This window comes from Malaya genurostris, chromosome 1, assembly GCF_030247185.1.
Source record: "Malaya genurostris strain Urasoe2022 chromosome 1, Malgen_1.1, whole genome shotgun sequence".
NCBI classification, from domain to species: Eukaryota; Metazoa; Arthropoda; class Insecta; order Diptera; family Culicidae; genus Malaya; species Malaya genurostris.
This window is the reverse complement of record NC_080570.1, coordinates 18,026,960-18,049,448: the sequence shown is the minus strand read 5'-3', so window position 1 is coordinate 18,049,448 and position 22,489 is coordinate 18,026,960. Positions and strand designations below refer to the sequence as shown.

Here is a 22,489-nt window from a genome sequence, read left to right as displayed (position 1 = left end):
AGACTAAGAAAAGTTTTGGTTTCTTTAAATTTGGGTTCTAAAGACTTTTTCATTCCGTTGTGCTTCGATTTCTTATCACTTCTATATACAGATTTTCAATACAGGTTTTTGAGCTCCCGATACAGATTTACAGATTTTTCTTCTGAAAAAATGCAGATTTAAATGTGGCAACCCTGTTTCCAGTTAGTTGGTTCCGAGATACGAACGTGAGAAGACGGACGGTGGTGAATCCGGTTGAAACTGTGCGGGATTTTGTGTAAGGGCGAACCATTCAATTCTCTGGAAGGTACGCAGTCTTGAAAAAAAAAACAGTGCTTTTCCATATATTTTACGATCGGAAATATCTCGGCTAGGTTCGATTCAATGCCTACTGAGCGATTTCATCCGCTGAATGTTGCGGTGACGCAGTTTTGTGCACAGAAAAAACAACAACGTGTTTTGCTGGACTGGGTTGCTTTGATTGTTACTAAACTATAAACCGAATAACACAAGTGAAACGTGTGTACGAAGCTCAAGTGTCATTTATCACATTCCGTCAAAGTATCATCACACCAAGTACAGAGCCAATCCGCAGGTGGCAGCAACGTTAGAAGATATCCCCAGTTTGAGTGATATACGGATGACAGAAATGAAAGTTTTCACCTTAAACCTGGTTGAATGTTGGCTTGTTTTGATTTGTTAGATTGCTTTTTACAGTTTTTTTTTGTTTTGCTAGCCGATATGAACGTAAATGTTGAACTTTGGTACGGGATGCTGGTGAATGACGCATGACAACATGCCGATAACCGTTTTCAAGCTAAATCAACTTCAACATGGAAAACAAAAGAAGCTCTACTGATATAGGATGATTCATTGGGTCACGTTTTTTTTATTGTGAAGCTGTTAAAGGTTATCGCAAAAAATTAAAATGTAGAATGAATGACTAAGACTGTGTTGTTGATAGTGTAACAGCTTCATTTGTAGTAATCAAACTCTTCTGGCAGACCATAAAGATCGACCTGCTAGCCTATATAAGGCAACATTCGTTTTGAATAGTGCCTAGCATTTCCCGTTATTCCAAAACACTTGTCAACGACTTTCCTTCTTTCCACAGACAAAAAAAAACAAAACAATAACTCGCGCGAACACAAAGAGTACCGAAAGACCGGACCGATAAAGAAAAAAAACAAAAACAGCCCCGCGTGGTACCGGCTTATTGAGGAGTAAAAGAAAATAACCGGTCTCACGGTCCCCCCGCCCGGCCGAAAAAAAAACCAAAGCAAGACTGCATAAAACCATGACCTTGGTCAAAGCAACCGGCTGTGCGATGCTGCTCACCATCAGTGGCCTACTTATGCTGCTGATAGTTGCCGATCAATCGAGCCACGCAACGGCGGCCGTGACGGCCAGCGGCGAGGGAGGTGAAAGCATTCTCGATAATCTGATTTCGGGTCTAGTGTCGACGGCGGAAACTGCAAAAAACTACCTGGATAGCTACAGCGATCGGGATGTGAAGGACCCGGCCGAAACAACGGAAGTGACAACCGGATCGCCACTGGTCGGGCATGGCACTGCGAAGGCCATCGGTTCGACGATTGCAGCGGAACAACCCAAACCCTTCTGGAATCCGTTCAACTGGCTGAAACCGCGAACGGTGTCGATTCCGTACAATCCGGATACAGATTTGACTACGGTGAGTAGAAATTGCAATTCTGGGGTTCGAGTCATTACGAAATCCTATAGAAACAGCATCGAGTAATAACCCAGATAATCGAGTAATATTCAATCGAATAGCATAAAACTAATATTCGATTATTGAGATAATCGAATAATTTTAAAAATCCCATAGTAATAATCGAATGAATAATCGAGTAATCGAATAATAACGCAGATAATCGAATAAATTTCAATCGATTAGTTTCAAAATTATACTCGATTATTGAATAATCGAGTAATTCGAAATTTCTGACATCCCTAACTGTGAAATATTTGAAAAGAGATTTGGGTGTTGGATTTTTAATTTTCTCCTTTGATTTCAAACCATTGGAAAAGTGTTGCAGTGACGTATCTAGTTCGCTGTCAAATGCTGTGTTTTTTTTTCAACACTGATCGTAACTACGAGTATTTCACTAATTCTCATGGTATATGAATTTAAAATACTGAGAAATCGTTCTTCTTGGATTAATTTTGAACATTCTGAACATAGGGTTATTTCATTGTTTATTGTTTATATCTTCATAAACAGATTTTGATTGAAGGCACATGAAAAAAACAGTTAATTAAATTGAATTCCGCTCGACAGTTTTGCAATCGTTGTGAAATTTGTAACTTGTATAAAATTGGGGTTTCAAGTAATCTACTGCATGTTTTATTTGGATGAACCTTTGCACATGGCTTCAGTATAGTAAACCATAAGTTTTGAACCGATGGAGAGGTCAATCCGACTTACGACTGATTTTTAAAAAGGGCGTATGTATGTTTGCATTTCACAAAAAAATCCTTTTTCAAATCGTTGTAACTCGGAAATCGTTAATTTTACAAAAATGGCGTTCAAGTAGAAGTTGTGGGGAATCGATTGGGCACTCTAAAAAAATTATACACTGGAAAAAAAATTTTTTTTCAATAATTACAAAATAATCCGAAAAAGTTAAATAAAAAAAATCAGGGTTTTAATTTTTTTTTGATAATTTTTATTTTAAAGCTGTTATTAAAACCTACAGATTGATGGCTATCTCATCCGTGCCTTTTGAAAAATGAAGAAGTTACAGCTAAAACAATTTGCAGATATATTCGAAATTTCAAGTTCTCGTTGAAGATTTACATATGCCCTTTTTTAAAATCAGTCGTGAGTCGGATTGACCTCTCCATCGGTTCAAAACTTATGGTTTGCCATACTGAGACTGATAGAGCTGTCAAATTTTGATTGCTGACTCATGGGTTACAATGATTGATGCTGCACGGGTACTTTCGTAAGTGCGGGTTAGGGCTTAAAAAAATAAAATTAAAAATCAGCAATTTTTGGCCACCTAAGAACCTCGGCAATCCTAAGTTTGATAACTCTCAATTATTGTCTAAATTGTCGACAAAAATTTAACTGGGAATGGGTACTAAAAATTAAAATATGAAAAGAAGATACTTAGTTTTGTCGTGAATACGACTTACTTTACTATGGGGTGCCTTTTCAAAATTAACCATATGGAAGAATGGGCAGAACTTAATCGTGAATATCTCGACCTGTATTAACGGCAGCAACATAATTCTTTCACCATTTCATCAAAAATATGATCAGGAATTTAGGATAATATTTTGAACAGTGTGAGATAACCACAAATAACTCAAAAATTAAATTTTCTCAAACTTTGAAAACTCTTTACTTTTGCCTGGCTTTTTCGTGCAAGGACGACGATTTTGAGGTAGTCAGGCACATATCTTCAACTGACTGCGTATAAAAGGGGAACCGTGGTCGAAAATCGATCATTTTTTTTTGTGCGTTGGGATGGAACCAGACGTCGTGGGAATGATTTAATCAACCAGCAGCTTCGGAGAGTGCACCTTCTGCGTGGTTAAAAACCTCAAACGCTCAGGTCGTGCTCTCATTTGGACTTCAGTCGTCAGGTGGAGCAGTCGGCAATGCATTCATTTGGACTTCGGTCGTCAGGTGGAGCTGTCGCCAGTAATGAGAGCAGACCTTTAGCGTTGTACAAAACCTCAAACGCTCAGGTCGCAGAGCCAGTTTCCCTTCGAAGAAGATCGATTACATCATCTCGTTGGTGGTCTTTGCATTGGAGCAAAATACAACGGAAAATGGACAACAATGTGGAACATTATGCAAAATCAGGCCTTCTAATGGCTCTGAAAGAACTATAAAGATTGCTTCTTTGTAAATCGAAAATTAAAATGAGCAGTGTAGTGCAAATCTAATGATCAAATTCAGTTTTTTTTGCAATTTTCACAGTTCTAAATTCTCAACAGTGTATAAAATCGTTTTTATCCAACCAGTGTTTATTATCTTAAAGAATTATACAATTTGGCCGTTCTGGGATGCCAGAAATTAATCCCGTACATGATTGATAATTTCTTTTACTAAAATTTTGAAATCCGAAATGAAATAATCGACATCAAAATTCTCTACGATGCCATTTAGAACCATAATTTCATACCCAAAGAATTATGCGAAATTTCACTTCACTATACTGTATACGGCCCATTTTTCAACCAGTTGTAGCTGTAGAACTCAACTCGTCACTCTCCATCACGAACGCCTTCATAAAAGGTTCTTTTCAGAACCACCATTATTTTATCATAAAGAACTATACTGGTTATTTCGTAATATTTGTGTGTCAGAATGTTTAATGTAACTAATCTGTACTGTAGTTTAGGTGTATCGTTTCAAATTCTAGTAGTGTAAAAGGGCAAAACTTGCACAATTCACACAATCGAACAACTAATTGATATTCGGAAGTATAAAAAAAGAGTGTCAGTTTTATTAGTATTCACGACATCCAGTTATGTCTCTGACATTACACACCTGTACTTTTTTGATTTCACCTAATAGTTGCCCTAATATTATTGCCAAATCCGAAGTAATGTCAATACCGTCAATCCAATTGGCTTGGTAACTTGAGTCTGCATTTTTCAAAAAAAAAAAAGCGTTCGGGGCTTTAAATATTGCAACTGAGTATTGAAACATTGAGGGAAGAGTTCATCGTATTGGTTCGTCTACTCCGGAAATTTGCCAGCTGTTCTCGGAAAGGTTCGCAAGTGTTCTCGCGAGCTTTTCTATTTCTGCAAGAAACAGAACGCGCGGCGATCAATGTTTCTGTATTCAATTATGCTTTGCACTCGATCGATATAGACAAGAAATTGATACAAACAGCAATCGTTGGTATGAAGGTTTCCATCTCTGCAGGTTAATTGCTCACCTTTACCGTTTATTTCATATGTCACTAGCTACGGGAGTATTCCCCAACGTATGGAAAGCTTCATTTATGTTTCCGGTCCACAAGAAAAATATAAATAGATATAAACAACTACCGTGGCATTACTTGTATGAACGTTATCCCCAAGCTGTCCGGGAAAGTAATACTGACTCCAATTTTCAACCATTGCAAGCAGTATATAGATGATTCCCAACACGTGTTGATGCCTAAGCGTTCCACCAATCTCTTATTCTTTACATCTTACGTGACCTACGCCATGTCAAATGGTTTTCAGGCGGACGAATCTTTACTCCACCTTCGATAAAATTTCCCATGACATCACAATAGCAAAATTGGATTGATTTGGTTTTGGTACAAACGTCCCTCGATGGATACAATCATATATTGTGGTTGAAATTGACGATTGTGTTTCAGAAGAATATTTTGCATCAGCTGGAATTCCGCAGGGAAGCCATCTTGGCCCTTTGATTCTCTTGCTGTACTTTAAAGACGTCGCGGATATCTTTTAAAGATGACCTCAAGGCGTACCAAGTTTTTCGCAGCTAGGAGGATGTTACTTTTTTTCAGCGACGAATGGTAATCTTTTCGGATTGGTGCAAATAGAATCACCTAACTCGATCTTTACATTTGCTAGAAAAAAAGTGCCTTTAAAATTCGAATACTGTATTGAGGGATCCATGATCTGGGCGTTTTGCTTGACGAACAGTTAAGCAACATACCAACTACATTGTGGTTAAAGCTTCTCGCTGTCTTGGATTCGTGATAAGAATGGCTAAGCATTTTACGAATATTTAATGTTTACTGTTCACTCGTTCGCTCTACTCTGGAATATTGTTCAGTTGTTTGGGATCCTCAATTGCTTGAGTTGACCAAATCGTCGCACAAAGCATAACAGGAAAAACCGACACATAGAAACCAGGATTATTTTCTGTGATTGAGCACAGTTGGCTTAGCACACGTTATTTTGGCTCTTATTGATTCGTAATGGACATTTTACATAAACGTATGTATTTTTGAATTGTGAGTCTGGCACCAGATTATATGAATGTTCTAAATGAATGATAATACTTGACTTGTATTCATTTCATTCAGTTACCTGTTTAGGTTCAGTTTCGCTACAACCTGAAGTAATATCTCTTATATGAAGTTACAACACAGAGCAGCATTAATGCATTGAGCTGAACAGAGTTGACCATTACTAGCATTTTAAACATCAGTTACCTTAGAAAATGAACGATTTGTTATAATACCCATTTTAATGTATTCAACTCATTATTATTTCATCACAAAACCTAATGTATAAAGTCATGACCCCGCAGCGTGCAAGCAATTTAAAAAATGATGAAAAGCTGATGCAATTCATTTGAAACTTTTTCAATTATCTGTTATTTCGACTGAAGTTTTATAATTTCAAGTTGCCTTTTCAAAATTCTTTGTGAAATTTTGCTATTTTTCAGTTCTAAAATCAATAATCAATTCGTTGAAGTACATTGTCACTCTTACAGTGTACCTCGACAATGTACCGCACGTTGTAAAATGTGTCATTGACAATTTGTCGAAGCATTCCGTATTATAATTTGCATTTGCTTCTAATTCGCGTAGAATAACAACACATTTTCTTTTCTTTATGAAGAAAACACTCAATTTTTACACTATTTTTGTGGGAAAGAAAACAACAAATCGTTCCCACAAACTGAACGGTATTTGGTTTAGTATGTCGTTCAACAAACGCTCCACAACCAACAAGATCTAACCAAAGATAGAGTAGTCTGCGATTTCTTATGTATGATTTGAATAGGACCCCTCGGTTCACTGTCAGTTTCAGTCTTTTGAATCAAAACAATAAGCGTCTGATCCCTAGATGCGTCGTAACTATGACAATGATTGTTTATGTTTGGAAAAATATTAAGTTACAGTATGAACGATATTGAGCAATTTAGCTTTATATCCAGTGATTCTTACAATAAGTAAGTAGAAACAACTTAGAACCATTGCCTAGAATTTATTTAGTTTGTTATTGCCTCATCCCTATGAACCATTAAAGTCAGTTGTGGCAAGAAATCATTATGTGCTGAATGTAAACATATGTTTGCTCCTTTCTAACTTGTATTGTTTCCACGGCATTCTGCCTGAACTAGTCGACGCTTATTAACGAAGGGTCGGTTGAATTACATGATTACTGAGCTTACTGGTTCACGATTACTACCCCACCATTTTTCAATAATTCGTATGTGACATTGTAATCTTATCTTTGATCTAACCGCTTTCTCAGTGGGTTTTAGGAGCACATTACTGGATAGAGGGTAAATATGGGTATTAATACCGATAAATCGGTATACCTGGCAACGCTGAGCGCCGCAGGTAAACGGCCGGTCAGCCGGAATGTAACTCAAATAAAACCAGGGGGAACCAACAATAGAATGTGATTTGTTGTCCATATCTTGTGAAGTATCATAACTATAGTTACAATTAAATACTTTTAAAATTTTTATCAGACTTTCGAAATGGTAAAAAATGGTTCATCAGTTCACCAAAATTGTCTTATTTGTGATGAAAGTATCCCTGAAATTAATGAAAAGCTAGTTTAAAGACATACTCAATTTAATCTGTTAAATGTCTTAGCACCATTCACATTCGACGAAAAATCGTTTCTTATCCATTTCATATGGCTTTGTGAAAAAAATTCACGAACACATTTTGTGCAGAAAGCAAAATTTTGGCTACACTGGAAGGACAGCATGAGTCAAACAAACCCGTCGTCATGCATGGTGAGAATTTATGTCGTTTTCGTTTTTAAATTGCACTACACTGGTGTAGCGAAAGCTGCACTGAAACCGTTCGTTTTTACCAATTGCACTACACCAGTGCTACACTTTTTCTGCACCGATACCACTGGTGTAGCACTCATCAAAAGTTTGGTGTAGCTCTGTGCAATGGAATCGTGTATTGTAGTCAATGGTTACTGTTTATGTTTTCGTCATTTTTGTTCGTTTATTTATGCCTCAGTGTAGCACTGCACCGGTGTAGTGCAAATTAAAAACGAAAACGCCATTAGAAAAGAACGAAGAAGCCACCCCGCTTTTACGGCACAACGGACCGGACTCGCGCTGATTGCTGATTTTATTTCGGTTTACAAGAAGAGGGTGAGAAAAAGACGCATTATTTTTCTACCCCGCGTGGTATATATTCGGGATGTTGCTCTTTGCTACTCTCGTTCATGCATGTATCGCTAGCGTAGAATGTCGTGTCGAGCGGTACTGCGTTCAACGGCGGATGACTCGTTAGCTTTGCGCAGTGGCGATATCGTAACCAATGAGGTACAACCGAGGTGCGATTATTGCTAGTTGAAAACTAATACCAATACCCCGCCTTGAGGACGTGAAATACCGTCCGCTATGGCAATTTTTGACAGCCCCGCGAGGGGACATAATCTGATAAAAAATAAGTGTTGTCTCAAGAGAGTAGAGGTGCGCATAACAGCTCATTTTGGTGAACAGCTCCGAACCGATCAGCTCACCAAAGGGAATCGATTCGATGTATCAGCTCATCAGCTCTTTTAGTTTGAACTTAAGGTTCATTTTGTGCGCCGTTTTTCTTATGCACCGGTTTTCTTTCATATGCATGATCGAAATTGAATCATTGATTTGCAATGATGCAATGAATGCAATGCGAATTAATTTATCTTTAATTGATGTCGACTAAATTGAATCTTTCAAAGAGCCGAAGATCCGATCAGCTCGTTGCGTGTTCCCTTCGTCATAATACAGTGAATTCGGTAGCACATTAGTGAGCTGGTGAGCTGCGGTTCTTTTGAAAAGAGCTGTGAGCTGTCAGCTCACTTCAATGATTCGATTCACTGGAACAGCTCAGGAGCGAATTGCCCATCTCTACAAGAGAGACACATTGCATTGTTAGTTAGCCAGAGGTGACTGGAACTGGCTCATGAAAGATGCACCACAATCTCCATCCTGAAGAAATTCGGAACGATTTAGGTTTCTTTTGAATAGTTTTCAGTAACGATTTTCGAAAATCACAAAAAGGGGTTTTCCAGTTTTATCGTTTTGAGATATTCCAGAGAGAGTTTTGTGTTATGTGTTCTTCCGGTAAAACGAGTTGCTGACTGTTGAAGTAGAAGTAAACTATAATTTCGTCCTACTAATTGGATTGGAAATAATTGGTTCAAGGAAGGTGTTGTAGGTAGCTTACCTGGAAGTGAAGAATTTTTCTTTCTTAGGGTATAAATAACATAATCTTTTCAATTTGTAGACAGTTATGTCAAGTTAAGAATTTTTCTACATTTTGCATCATCGCACAATGGCGGTTTGAAATTTTAAACACACTTCACCTTATAGCTCCTGAACCGGACTCGGATAAAATTGAACAGCAATCTATGAGATTATAGGAACTTTCATTTGAGCATAAGTTTGTAAAAATCGATCAACTCATCTCTGAGAAAATTGAGTGAGTTTCTTTTCAGAGTAATTTTCTGAAAAAACTCCGTTTTTTCTTTGAACTTTTTTTTTACCATTATCGGTACTTTTGGAAGCGGAAACCGGGAACTAGTAGTCCCAAAGTAGGTTTATATCACGCGTTTTTTTATAACGGCCAATAAGCCATCCATCAACATTCACTTTGAAGAGTAATTTCGAATGACTCGGCACTTGCTAAGAGTAGAGTGCCTATAACCAGAGTGACGACATCTCATCCGTAATTTTGGCAACAATTCGAAACATTCCATTAGCTTTACATTGAATTGACAGGTCGTTTGCTCGTTTGGAACTGGGAGCTGTCATTCCAAACGAGCAGCTGTCGCCACTCTGATTATAGTCACTCTAGCTAAGAGTAAGTCATAATAGTAAACGGCAGAGAAAAATTTTCTCTTTCGTCTGGTGTTAAATTTAACACTCTATTTTTCATAGGTCGCCTGTAATTTCTTCCGAAGGTGGAAGTTGACAGGTCGCTTATTGGCCGTTATAAAAAAAACGCGTGATATATCCACTAACTAACAAGATCTGCCAACTAGATTAATTTACCAGTAAACTTTATGAAAATTTGCACCTCGTTTCGCCATCGTTTGTGAAAAAATACTCATGAAAATGAAAATTGTTCACTTATTGCACTGTAATTTCGGAACCAGAAGTTCGAATGGGGATAAAATTCAATAGAACCCCATGGGACCGAGAGACCTTTCATTTAAATGTAAGTTTTATTTATTTATTGAAATAAATTGATTGAAATTCTAATTCAAAGAAATCAATGTCAACAGATCGGCTGAAAAGTTCGTATCGTTTCTATGAGAGGGCGCCACTAGAATTAAATCCATACCATTTTCAGTTAGTACCAACCTTCAAAAGATACGTGTATAAATTTGACAGCTGTCTGATTATTAGTTTGTGAGATATTGCATTTTGAGTGAAGCTACTTTTGTTATTGTGAAAAAAATGGAAAAAAGGAATTTCGTGTGTTGATGAAACACTACTTTTTGATGAAAAAAAGTGCCGCCGATACCAAAAAATGGCTTGATGAGTGTTATCCAGACTCTGCACCGGGCGAAGCAACAATTCGTAAGTGGTTTGCAAAATTTCGTACTGGTCATATGAGCACCGAAGACGATGAACGCAGTGGACGTCCAAAAGAGGCTGTTGTGTGGGTGTATCATGATGGCGAAGCGAAACTCCTACATTATTTGTTTGTACATTTTCTAAATCATTGTCAACATGTTTTCGAGTTCGATTTCACTACCTGAAGCATAACATGCTCAAATTGCACGGCGTTACTGAAATCGTTGACTCCTCGTCAGTCTGATCAACAGATGCGTCAAATGTCGTCTGATTCTCTGCATTGCTCGTACCGCTGACCCATCGGACATATTTTCCGTTATTCTCCATATATCTTGCTTTTAACACTTTTTTTTGTGGTCTGGAATTGCACGCAAAAATATGCGCGTAAGATTACTTACGAAGCAAATGTGCGCGATCTCAAAATCCGCTTTGCAATGCACGATTATTCAAATCCGCTTTTTTTTTATTTGCACGGCCACGTTGCCTGCTTCCTTTTGTGCGCGACGTTTCCGGTCCGCTTATTTAAATTTAAATATTTGCGCGACCTTCCTGGTCCGCTCTGTGATGCGCGATTTCGAGAATCCGCCATTTTTATTAAAATTGCGCGACCTTCCTGGTCCGCTTATAATGCGCGACCATAGTGATCCGCTTTTTCATTCATTTCATTTTCTCTTCGGCCATTTTCGTTTCACAATTGAACGAGAAAATCTGCGTACCAGATAGTACGATTGTAGCCGAATATTGGTATATATTTTGAGTTGCCCAATCGGACATATTTTCCGTCGTTTGCCATATTACTTTAGTTTAACGCCTTTTTGTGGTCTGGAATTATACACAAAAATATATGCGTGAGATAACTTATAACTGAAATGTACGCGATCTAACGATCCGCTTTACGATGCGCGATTATTGAAAATCCGCTCATTAATTTTCTTTTTTTTTTTTCATTTGCACGGCCACGTTGCCTGCTCCCTTTATGCGCGACGTTTTCGGTTCGCTCGTTTATATTTAAATATTTGCGCGACCTTCCAGATCCGCTATGTGATGCGCGATTTTATGAATCCGCCTTTTTCAATTAAAAAAAATCGTCAACATTTTTTTAAATGTATTTTAATGCGCGACCTTCTTGGTCCGCTTTGATGCGCGACCTTCCTGGTCCGCTTTGATGCGCGACCTTCCTGGTCCGCTTTGATGCGCGACCTTCTTGGTCCGCTTATGATGCGCGACCTTCCTGGTCCGCTTATGATGCGCGACCATAATGATCCGCTTGTTCCAGTTATTTTCAACGTTACGTAATCTCCACCGACGCTTCTTTTTTTTTCATTTGAAAATGAAAATCTTTGTGCCAAATATTTGAATAATTTTCTGGGGGACGGGTATAGCGTGATGGGATAGTCGATGCCTATCACGCAGCCCGCCTGGGTTCGATTCCCAACCCCGCACATAGGGCCAGAAAGATTTTCTGGTCCGAAGAGGCGAATGACCTTAAGATGTTAAAACCTCTATAATTGAAACAAAAAAAAATAATTTTCTATTGCTTTAGGTGATTCCGTTTCCGTTTTTAATAACTATGCTATTTGAATTGCAACTCCTGGCAGGATCGCCATTGTGCATTTTATAACTATTAATCGGAAACGGAATCACCCAGAGCGGTACACTTCTTACCTGTAAGGTTGTTCGTGGTGAAATGTGCAAAGCAATTCTGTTACAGCTCGCTTGACCTGGTGCAATGATGTCTACCGCAATTTGTCATGGCATACTATACATTAGTTATTATAAACTCGTTTGCACCCACACAGCTGTTACCGATGAAAACGTGAAAAAAATCCACAAAATGATTTTCAATGACCGTAAAGTGAAGTTGATCGAGATAGCTGACACCCTAAAGATATCAAAGGAACGTGTTGGACATATTATTCACGAATATTTGGATATAAGAAAGCTTTGTGCAAAATGGGTGCCGCGTGAGCTCACAATCGATCAAAAACAACAACGAATTGATGATTCTGAGCAGTTTTTGGAGCTGTTATATCGAAATAAAACCGATTTTTTTCGTCGATATATAACAATGGACGAAACATGGCTCCATCACTTCACTCCGGAGTTCAATCGACAGTCAGCTGAGTGGACTGCACGCGATGAACCGAACCCAAAGCGTGGAAAAACTCAACAATCGGCCGGTAAGATTATGGCGACTGTATTTTGGGATTCGCATGGTATAATTTTCATCTACTACCTTGAAAAGGGAAAAACCATCAACAGTGACTATTATAATAGCGTTATTAGAGCGTTTGAAGGACGAAATTTAAAAAAAAACGGCCTCATTTGAAGAAGAAAAAAGTTTTGTTTCATCAAGACAATGCGCCGTGTCACAAGTCGATGAAAACCATGCTGAAATTGAGCGAATTGCTCCCTCATCCACCGTATTCTCCAGATTTGGCCCCCAGTGACTTTTTCCTGTTCTCAGACCTCAAGAGAATGCTCGCTGGTAAAAAATTTAGAAGCAATGAAGAGGTAATCGCTGAAACTGAGGCCTATTTTGAGGCAAAGGACAAATCGTACTACAAAAATGGTATCGAAAAGTTGGAAGATCGCTATAATCGCTGTATCGCCTCTGATGGCAATTATGTTGAATAATAAAAACGAATTTTGGCAAAAAAAAATGTGTGTTTCTATTAGTGATGGGCAATACGGCTTTTCAATGAGCGGATCTGAACCAAACGCTCTTTCGTAAGAGCCGGTTCAATTGAACGGCTCATTGGCTCTTTTTCAATAAACGTCAATGTGGAGAAACGGTTCGAGAGAGTGAGTGTGAGAGCCACGGAAATGCATGAGCGGTATGGGCGATCTAAAATTGTGTTTCACCACTAGAGATGTCTGTGTGCGAGGAAGCGGGATATTGAAATAAATAAGTTGAAATTCCATTTGAAAAATAATCTATTTTTCTTCTATTACGACAGAATTCTTTGAAAATTCACTGCTGAATAAATGTTCCTATGTATTTTTGACAGCTTCATTAGAAAACATCATCGTTTAACCACAACGCAAACAAATTTGGGCGTACACAGGCACACAGATTTTCCAAGTTGGAACGCAGATTTTAAAATGACAACTCTGCTTGAGAGCCGCGGTTCAATTTTGAAGAGCCGTGGTTCGTTCGCTCATTGCTACGAGTCGGCTCAAATGAACGGCTCGTGAGCGCTCGCCCATCACTAGTTTCTATTAAACGATACGAACTTTTCAGCCGAACTGTTATTCTTCGATCATTCGAATTTCAACCGCAAATAAAGAAAATTCACTGGACCAAAAACATTCCTATATTCTATTTGACAGATTCATTCGAAAACATCATCGTTTGAACTTTTTTTTCGATTTGTCGAACTGTCGTTAGAAGGCAAATAGATTTGCTTTTCTGTGATAGTTCATACTGCGCAAATCGGACGAGAGGATGACATCATTGACGCACTGTGACTGCGAATGTGATTGGCTATTTTTGAAACGCAGCTATTTTAGAAACTTTTAATTGACACCAAGCCCCGTATAGTAAAGAGTAAGGTAATTTTACGTCAAAAGTGGGACTCAATCGGACCTATATCTTCCGACTTTAAATTCGTAACGATTTCTTGAAACATACCTAATTATTGTTATCTATATTTCAATTCTACTTCTTATCTTTTATTAAAACTAGATTTACTATAAATTAAATCAAAACGTTGATAATATGTAGCGACACAATCGAATAGTCTTCAATCATTAAGTTATCTTAAGATTTGTTTAGTCCCGCGGTTCCTAAATATTGGAGTTTGGGTTGGTCATTTCATGATGACTTGATACAAAAACTGATGCATATTTTTCCAAACCACTATTTGGCAATTGTAACTGAAGGTTAAAGCTACACAACAGTATCGATAAATTGGGTAAAACCGCGAAATGAATGCTTTTTTGAATTTTACAGAAGTCTCCGGCTTAGCCCCGGTCTCCCCTAGTGTAATCTATCTATCTATCTGTATATCTATATCAATATCTATCTATAAAAATGCAGAGGTCATCCTTTGTAATCGCATCATGAAGAACGGATGGACGGATTTACATGATTCTTATTTTTGTTCGATCAGTTTTCACCCCTACCGGGTTCGCACACTAAAAAAATTAGAAAAATTTGCCGGAAAAATCCATAAAGTTGTTTTGTATGGACAATGGAATCTTCCGTTGAAAAAGTCGCCTATGCTTGCTAGATCATCGATAGATATTTGGCGCATAACGAGTTGCATTAGTGTTTGCCCGTCGAAGCCCAGCAGGTGGTGAATATCCACGTGGCTCGCTCTGCGTATTACATTTCTCTCCCTGCTCTCTCGCATATGTGCAAAATGATTCTCGATGGGCCAGGTAGCCACGACAGTTTTGATATTTTCGGTTACAAATTTGACTACATCACATAAAATCCAATAAAGCTACCGCTTGTTTGACAGCCTTTCTGTTTCGTTACGTTACCAGGAAACTGGAACAGAAAGAATGGCGCCGCCATAGAAATTGACTTACCTTCACAAAAATAACATTCACTTCATTTTTATCGCGACAACATACACTAATCGTATCTAAATTAAATTATCTAGACATTGTCAGGATAGATTTTTTATGCATGCCCTTGAAGGCGAGATATTCTTTGAATAAATTGAAAAACGGCGTTTTCAGCTATGCAATTCTTCCTTCAGAAAACAGACTTTCCCGACCGCTAAAGCCAATGAATCGTTCTGAAATTTTCACAGAATAATCTAAACTATTTTTATGATAGATTGTCAGTTGGGTTTTTTGATATTCGTCACCGTTTCTGAGAAAATCAGATTTGAAGTGTGAGAATAGCCCTCTCCTTATCACATTAATTTTTGGTGATATTTCTTTTTTGGGCTAAAGCGAATGTGTATCGAATTCTTTTGATTGTAGGTTTAGTAATCAGAAAAATTATGGAGATAAACGTTAACCACTTAGTCGTTTGACAACTTTGCTGTTCAAAAACAAATTCGAACAAATAATTTTTGATCGAGACGAAGTTCGACGGGTCAGCTAGTACTATCTATATTCGGAAATGTGAAAGAAGCATGTCAGTTCTATTCGTATATTCACGTTCTCCAGTTATGTCTGTGGCATTACCTACTCGCCTTTTTTCCAATCGACATGAAACCGTGCAAAAGTCTATTTTAATTTCAAATTTATACTCCGATGTGAGAACAACGTTAGTGTAGATTTCTACTCGGGTAACATTTCCACGTTCGTATGATTCAAACCGATGCGCAGTGGGAAAAAACCCTCAAAGAAATTGGGAACCATGGAAAAAGGCAACAAACAAGAGTGTTTCTTATGTAAAAAAATCCAAGAAATTCAATGGAATGGTTTTTAATGGCCGCACGATTCGCCATCCTGCTCGATTTGCCCCAAATACCCAGCAGTTTGAGGGTTTTCTGTAGTATTTGTTCTGTAACTTGAAAAGAAATCGAGTGCGGTCTACTGAAATAGCTTGATTTTATGTGAAAATGTCTGAAGAATCGAATGGAAGAGTGTACACTAGCCGCACGAAACGTGGCTATTTTACCCCAATTCCTCCATTTCATGATATCTTATTGTAAATCGTCCTTAGATCTCGGTAAAATAGTCATCAAAACGTTTCGTGTGTCCCGTGTAGGTTCTGCCATTCGATTCTACAGACTTTACATAAAATACGCTAGATTTAGTAAACTTCCTATAAGTTTCTCCATGATTTAAGACCGATTTACAATAAAATACCATAAAATGAAGGAAATGGGGTAAAATAGTCATCAAAACGTTTCGTGCGTCCAGTGTAGGTTCTTCCATTCGATTCTACAGACTTTTTTACATAAAATAAGCAAGATTTAGCAAACTTCCAATAAGATTTACCATGATTTAAGACCGATTTACAATAAGGATCTCATAAAATGGAGGAATTGGGGTAAAATAGCCACCGTTAGCGTTTCGTGCGGCCAGTGTGGGTTTTTCTAATCGATTCTCCAGACTTTTTTACATGAAAGTAGGCTATTCCAGAATATCGCACTCGACTTCTATTCATGTTACAGAGCGAATGTTATAGGAAACCCCAAAACTGCTATACATTTGGGGTAAAACGAGCAGGATTGCGATTCGTGCGGCCATTGTAAACCATCCACGTGGCTCGCTCTGCGTATTACATTTCTCTCCCTGCTCTCTCGCATATGTGCAAAATGATTCTCGATGGGCCAGGTAGCCACGACAGTTTTGATATTTTCGGTTACAAATTTGACTACATCACATAAAATCCAATAAAGCTACCGCTTGTTTGACAGCCTTTCTGTTTCGTTACGTTACCAGGAAACTGGAACAGAAAGAATGGCGCCGCCATAGAAATTGACTTACCTTCACAAAAATAACATTCACTTCATTTTTATCGCGACAACATACACTAATCGTATCTAAATTAAATTATCTAGACATTGTCAGGATAGATTTTTTATGCATGCCCTTGAAGGCGAGATATTCTTTGAATAAATTGAAAAACGGCGTTTTCAGCTATGCAATTCTTCCTTCAGAAAACAGACTTTCCCGACCGCTAAAGCCAATGAATCGTTCTGAAATTTTCACAGAATAATCTAAACTATTTTTATGATAGATTGTCAGTTGGGTTTTTTGATATTCGTCACCGTTTCTGAGAAAATCAGATTTGAAGTGTGAGAATAGCCCTCTCCTTATCACATTAATTTTTGGTGATATTTCTTTTTTGGGCTAAAGCGAATGTGTATCGAATTCTTTTGATTGTAGGTTTAGTAATCAGAAAAATTATGGAGATAAACGTTAACCACTTAGTCGTTTGACAACTTTGCTGTTCAAAAACAAATTCGAACAAATAATTTTTGATCGAGACGAAGTTCGACGGGTCAGCTAGTACTATCTATATTCGGAAATGTGAAAGAAGCATGTCAGTTCTATTCGTATATTCACGTTCTCCAGTTATGTCTGTGGCATTACCTACTCGCCTTTTTTCCAATCGACATGAAACCGTGCAAAAGTCTATTTTAATTTCAAATTTATACTCCGATGTGAGAACAACGTTAGTGTAGATTTCTACTCGGGTAACATTTCCACGTTCGTATGATTCAAACCGATGCGCAGTGGGAAAAAACCCGCAAAGAAATTGGGAACCATGGAAAAAGGCAACAAACAAGAGTGTTTCTTATGTAAAAAAATCCAAGAAATTCAATGGAATGGTTTTTAATGGCCGCACGATTCGCCATCCTGCTCGATTTGCCCCAAATACCCAGCAGTTTGAGGGTTTTCTGTAGTATTTGTTCTGTAACTTGAAAAGAAATCGAGTGCGGTCTACTGAAATAGCTTGATTTTATGTGAAAATGTCTGAAGAATCGAATGGAAGAGTGTACACTAGCCGCACGAAACGTGGCTATTTTACCCCAATTCCTCCATTTCATGATATCTTATTGTAAATCGTCCTTAGATCTCGGTAAAATAGTCATCAAAACGTTTCGTGTGTCCCGTGTAGGTTCTGCCATTCGATTCTACAGACTTTACATAAAATACGCTAGATTTAGTAAACTTCCTATAAGTTTCTCCATGATTTAAGACCGATTTACAATAAAATACCATAAAATGAAGGAAATGGGGTAAAATAGTCATCAAAACGTTTCGTGCGTCCAGTGTAGGTTCTTCCATTCGATTCTACAGACTTTTTTACATAAAATAAGCAAGATTTAGCAAACTTCCAATAAGATTTACCATGATTTAAGACCGATTTACAATAAGGATCTCATAAAATGGAGGAATTGGGGTAAAATAGCCACCGTTAGCGTTTCGTGCGGCCAGTGTGGGTTTTTCTAATCGATTCTCCAGACTTTTTTACATGAAAGTAGGCTATTCCAGAATATCGCACTCGACTTCTATTCATGTTACAGAGCGAATGTTATAGGAAACCCCAAAACTGCTATACATTTGGGGTAAAACGAGCAGGATTGCGATTCGTGCGGCCATTGTAAACCATTCCATTGAATTTCTTCGGCATTTTTACATAAGAAACGGTTTAGTTTGTTGACCTATCTCAATTAGTTCATGAGTTGCAGAGTTCTTCGCGGATTTTCATAGATTTTTTCCCACTGTGCGATGATTCAATTTAAATTGAAAGCACTTCCCCGTCGAACGATAGAAATAAATATCCATTCAGGAACTGACGACGCCAAACAGTGGCGTAAAGAAGTCTAGCGAAAGTTGACAAAACAAACCCATTCCGAGGTTTTCTAAGTAGCACACAATCTTGGTGTGTCTGCCTGTTGGTCGTAATCACGCAAAACGAATATAAAAATAGAACTGTCGGGTGGTTTAGTAGCAAAAGAAACTTAGGTTCCTGTCCAGCAACGGGTTGCGCCTTGGGGAACGGGTGTCGCACAAGGTCACTGGCACCGTTTGCTAGTAGCCAACAAGACATATAACAAACCATTGCAATAAATTCTGATAACTGTTCAATTTGCTTGCTGACAGCACAACGAAAATTTACTGTCTCAGACGAATAAAATTGTGGTTATGAATTTTCGTTACATTTTTCCGATTTACATTGATTACTATTCATTTCAACGAAATGGAACCAGACTATGGTAACGGTACTAGTAAGCCATGAAGTTGTGCATAATGCACTGTTTACAAACAGCTTAAACACGCGTTACCCAGGACAACTGGTTTGTACATTTTTAATGCAGTTTATCGATTTAGTTATTCTGCAATCGGTTTCGTTTCATCTTTCGAACGTGGGAAAATTTTGTGCTACCTTGCTGTACTTTAACAATAGCCACTGGAGGGGGGCAATTTAGTACACAGTCTTACGCTCAACCGTGCAGGGTACTTTGAAAACGGTAATTTGGAACGGTATCCGGTGTGATTGACCTTGACAATTAATAGCCATTCTCATTCCAGAACACGCAACACGACTATTATAATTCGAAAGCATGCAAAAACATGTTTCCATTTTTTTTAGGAATTATTCTTGACAAGGCCAAAACCCCACTGAACTGTTTTTTTTCTATTTTCCCTTCAGCCGGAAATCGCAGTCCGCCACGGATACAGTGCGGAATCTCACACGCTCCGAACGGCAGATGGTTATCTGCTAACGTTGCACCGAATACCGTGTGGCCGAGTCGGTTGTACGGGCAGTGGCAAGGGAACCGGTCAGCCCATATTCCTACAGCACGGACTACTGTCCAGTTCGGCTGATTGGTTGCTCAGTGGGCCGGAGAAGGGTTTAGCGTTCATGCTGGCCGACGCGGGATACGACGTTTGGCTGGGGAATGCCCGAGGGAACACCTACTCGCGGAAGCACATCTCGATGAGCAGCGACGAAACGGCCTTCTGGGACTTTAGCTGGCATGAGATGGCACTGTTCGACATTCCGGCCGAAATTGATTTCATTTACAGTATGAAGGGTAAGTGAGATTCCGGAACTGTAAACTACGGGATTGGTGGTCAATCATTGGATTCGATTTCAGAGCTTGAACATAACTACACTGCACGGAATTTACTCTACGTTGGTCACTCTATGGGAACCACTATGGCGTTTGTTTTGCTTTCCAGTCGACCGGAGTACAACGACCGAATAGAGGCCGTATTTGCCATGGCTCCGGTAGCATTCATGGGACACGTGAAAAGTCCCATCCGGTTACTTGCTCCGTTTTCCAACGATATCGAGGTAATTCTAATTCCAATCAAATGCTTTCAAATGCTACCGCTAAACACACACACAATGATAACCGCATCCATCTTTCCAACTCACCCACTCGATCTATCATCATCGTCGTTCATCCCTGAAGATACCACTTGATCAGTTTCCAAGTCTTCATATTCCCAACTGGGTAGACGGGTTCGCAAACGATATCCTCAAGCGGCTATCGTTGCGTCTGTTGGTGAGTTCGTTTCTGTAATAATAGGAAAAAAGAAAACCAAAACACTACCTTCGCTGTCTCACAATTTCCTATCCCCACGCTGGTGACTTGATGACTTGCAGATCTATTTTCTTCCATTCTTCTATAAAAAAAACTCACAATCCCGTAACTTAGGTACTACTATTCTATTGGTAACGGAACCACACTAGAGCTCGCTACGGTACAAAAGAATAAACCCTGATCCATCCCGCATCCCGTCTGTGTTCGTATGAATAAAAACGGTTCGTTTGCTGCATACCCCGTCATCCACAGATGATCCTGAAATTCTTCGGAAGCAACGAGTTCTTGCCGCAGAGTAAAATCATCCGGTACCTGGCCAAATACGGCTGTGAGCTTACCGAGGCCGAAAAGTACATCTGCGAGAACACCGTGTTTGTGTTGTGCGGTTTCGATAAGGAACAATACAACGCCACTCTGATGCCGGTAATTTTTGGTCACACCCCGGCCGGAACGTCAACCAAAACGGTAGTACACTACGCCCAGGAGATTCATGAGAACGGGAATTTCCAGCAGTTTGACTATGGTGAAGCGGAAAACCAACGGCGTTACGGGCAGCCAAAACCTCCAAGTTACGACCTGAACAGCATCACTACTCCGATCGCCCTATTCTACGCCAACAATGACTGGCTGGCCGGTCCGATGGATGTGGCAAACCTGTTCAGTCGGCTGTCACGAACCTCGATCGGTATGTTCCGGGTACCGAATGACAACTTCAATCACGTCGATTTCCTGTGGGGTAATGACGCACCCGAGGTAGTCTACAAGCAGTTGCTTATGCTTTTACAAAGATATAAGTAGGTTTATTTTTGGAGACAATGGTTACCGGGCGCTGGAGTCTCTCGGACTAGGGCATTTTCCTAATGATAAAATAAAAAGATAAACGCTTTTCTAATTAGGTTTCTACGGGAAATATACTGATAAGTAGTAAGTCGATTCATACGATGACATTGACTAAAACTATTCGAATTCCTAAGAGCAAATTCAGCAGCTGCACGATTCATATGGGTTGGTCTATAATATAACTGAAACTGAAACAAACGAATCCCCAGCAAGCCGTTTTAGTTTTATTTATTCGAACAGTTCTACTGTCAAATTTAAAACTGGTATACGCTACCGCCGTGAAACGGCCCACCTGCTGGCTGAACCACCAGTCCGAGACAAGAACCTTTTCAGGAGAATACCTGCTAAACAGCTACCGAAGCGCCACCTACCTCTGATAAATAAAAGCTGGGATTTCCCCCACCAGCTAAGGGAGGTATTCAGTAAAAATTAATTTAAATCGTTGTCGATGCGCCACCTAATGGTCCTTTTAATGAATTTTATCAGTATGTTGAACAATTATTAAAACCAGAAAATAAATTCTCGAGTAAATAAACATAACTACAAGCGTGTTTATATTTAATAACTTTATAAATCTACCATACGTACGAACATACTTCGATTCGCAGTTTCACTGTGCCGTATAATAGAAAGATAATAAATCACATTTAATCAATATTGTATGACACCTACTCGTTATTTCAATTTCGCAGATGTTGCAAATTTATCGGTAAGTATGCAAACAAATGTATTAATCCTAACAAAAAAAAGGTTAATGTGAAAAAATACGCCCGCTACCATTAAAAAAATATTTTCTACCCAGAAATATCCTCATTCTATGATACTTAATCAGCATTATGTCCAATTTTGAGCTCCCAGATATGGGTCAGTCGGAAGATATTCAATGAACAATATGAAATCAGTGGAGGTGGTCATGGGAAAGAATAAGTGGATGGAAAAAAGTTGTTCGGGACTACAAAAAACACATTCTCCACATATCAAAATTCTTATTCTGTAATACTTGATCTACATTCTGTCCAATTTTGAGCTCCCAGATATGGGTCAGACGGAAGATATTCGATGATCAATATGAAATCAGTGGAGGTGGTCATGGGAAAGTATAAGTGGATGGAAAAAAGTTGTTCGGGACTACAAAAAACACATTCTCCACATATCAAAATTCTTATTCTGTAATACTTGATCTACATTC

The 22,489-nt window shown here is 38.7% G+C and overlaps 1 protein-coding gene and 1 non-coding gene across 3 annotated transcripts; both read left to right on the top strand.

The window, feature by feature from the left end:
* The first annotated feature begins 158 nt into the window (after positions 1-158).
* Positions 159-21,388, top strand: LOC131433993 (lipase 3-like). Of its 2 annotated transcripts, XM_058600615.1 has the most exons (6): positions 159-286; positions 1,094-1,672; positions 19,560-19,944; positions 20,008-20,207; positions 20,329-20,421; positions 20,713-21,388. In XM_058600615.1, exons 2-6 carry the CDS (start codon positions 1,277-1,279, stop codon positions 21,256-21,258), a joined length of 1,620 nt encoding a protein of 539 aa, XP_058456598.1. In that variant the 5' UTR covers positions 159-286; positions 1,094-1,276; the 3' UTR covers positions 21,259-21,388. The 2 variants fall into 2 exon arrangements, with proteins under 2 accessions (XP_058456598.1, XP_058456602.1); XM_058600619.1 differs by lacking the exon at positions 20,329-20,421.
* On the top strand, positions 8,203-8,343 carry LOC131426781 (U4 spliceosomal RNA). The gene has a single exon (XR_009229198.1). It is a non-coding gene; the product is annotated as a U4 spliceosomal RNA (small nuclear RNA).
* Positions 21,389-22,489: the final 1,101 nt, after the last annotated feature.

Excerpts from the sequence above, each read along its gene's own strand:
- LOC131433993 (XM_058600615.1), top strand. The coding sequence starts at position 1,277 with ATGACCTTGGTCAAAGCAACCGGCTGTGCGATGCTGCTCACCATCAGT. Across the intron at positions 19,945-20,007 it reads TTTCATTTACAGTATGAAGG|AGCTTGAACATAACTACACT; the intron begins GTAAGTGAGATT and ends ATTCGATTTCAG. Across the intron at positions 20,422-20,712 it reads GGCTATCGTTGCGTCTGTTG|ATGATCCTGAAATTCTTCGG; the intron begins GTGAGTTCGTTT and ends CGTCATCCACAG.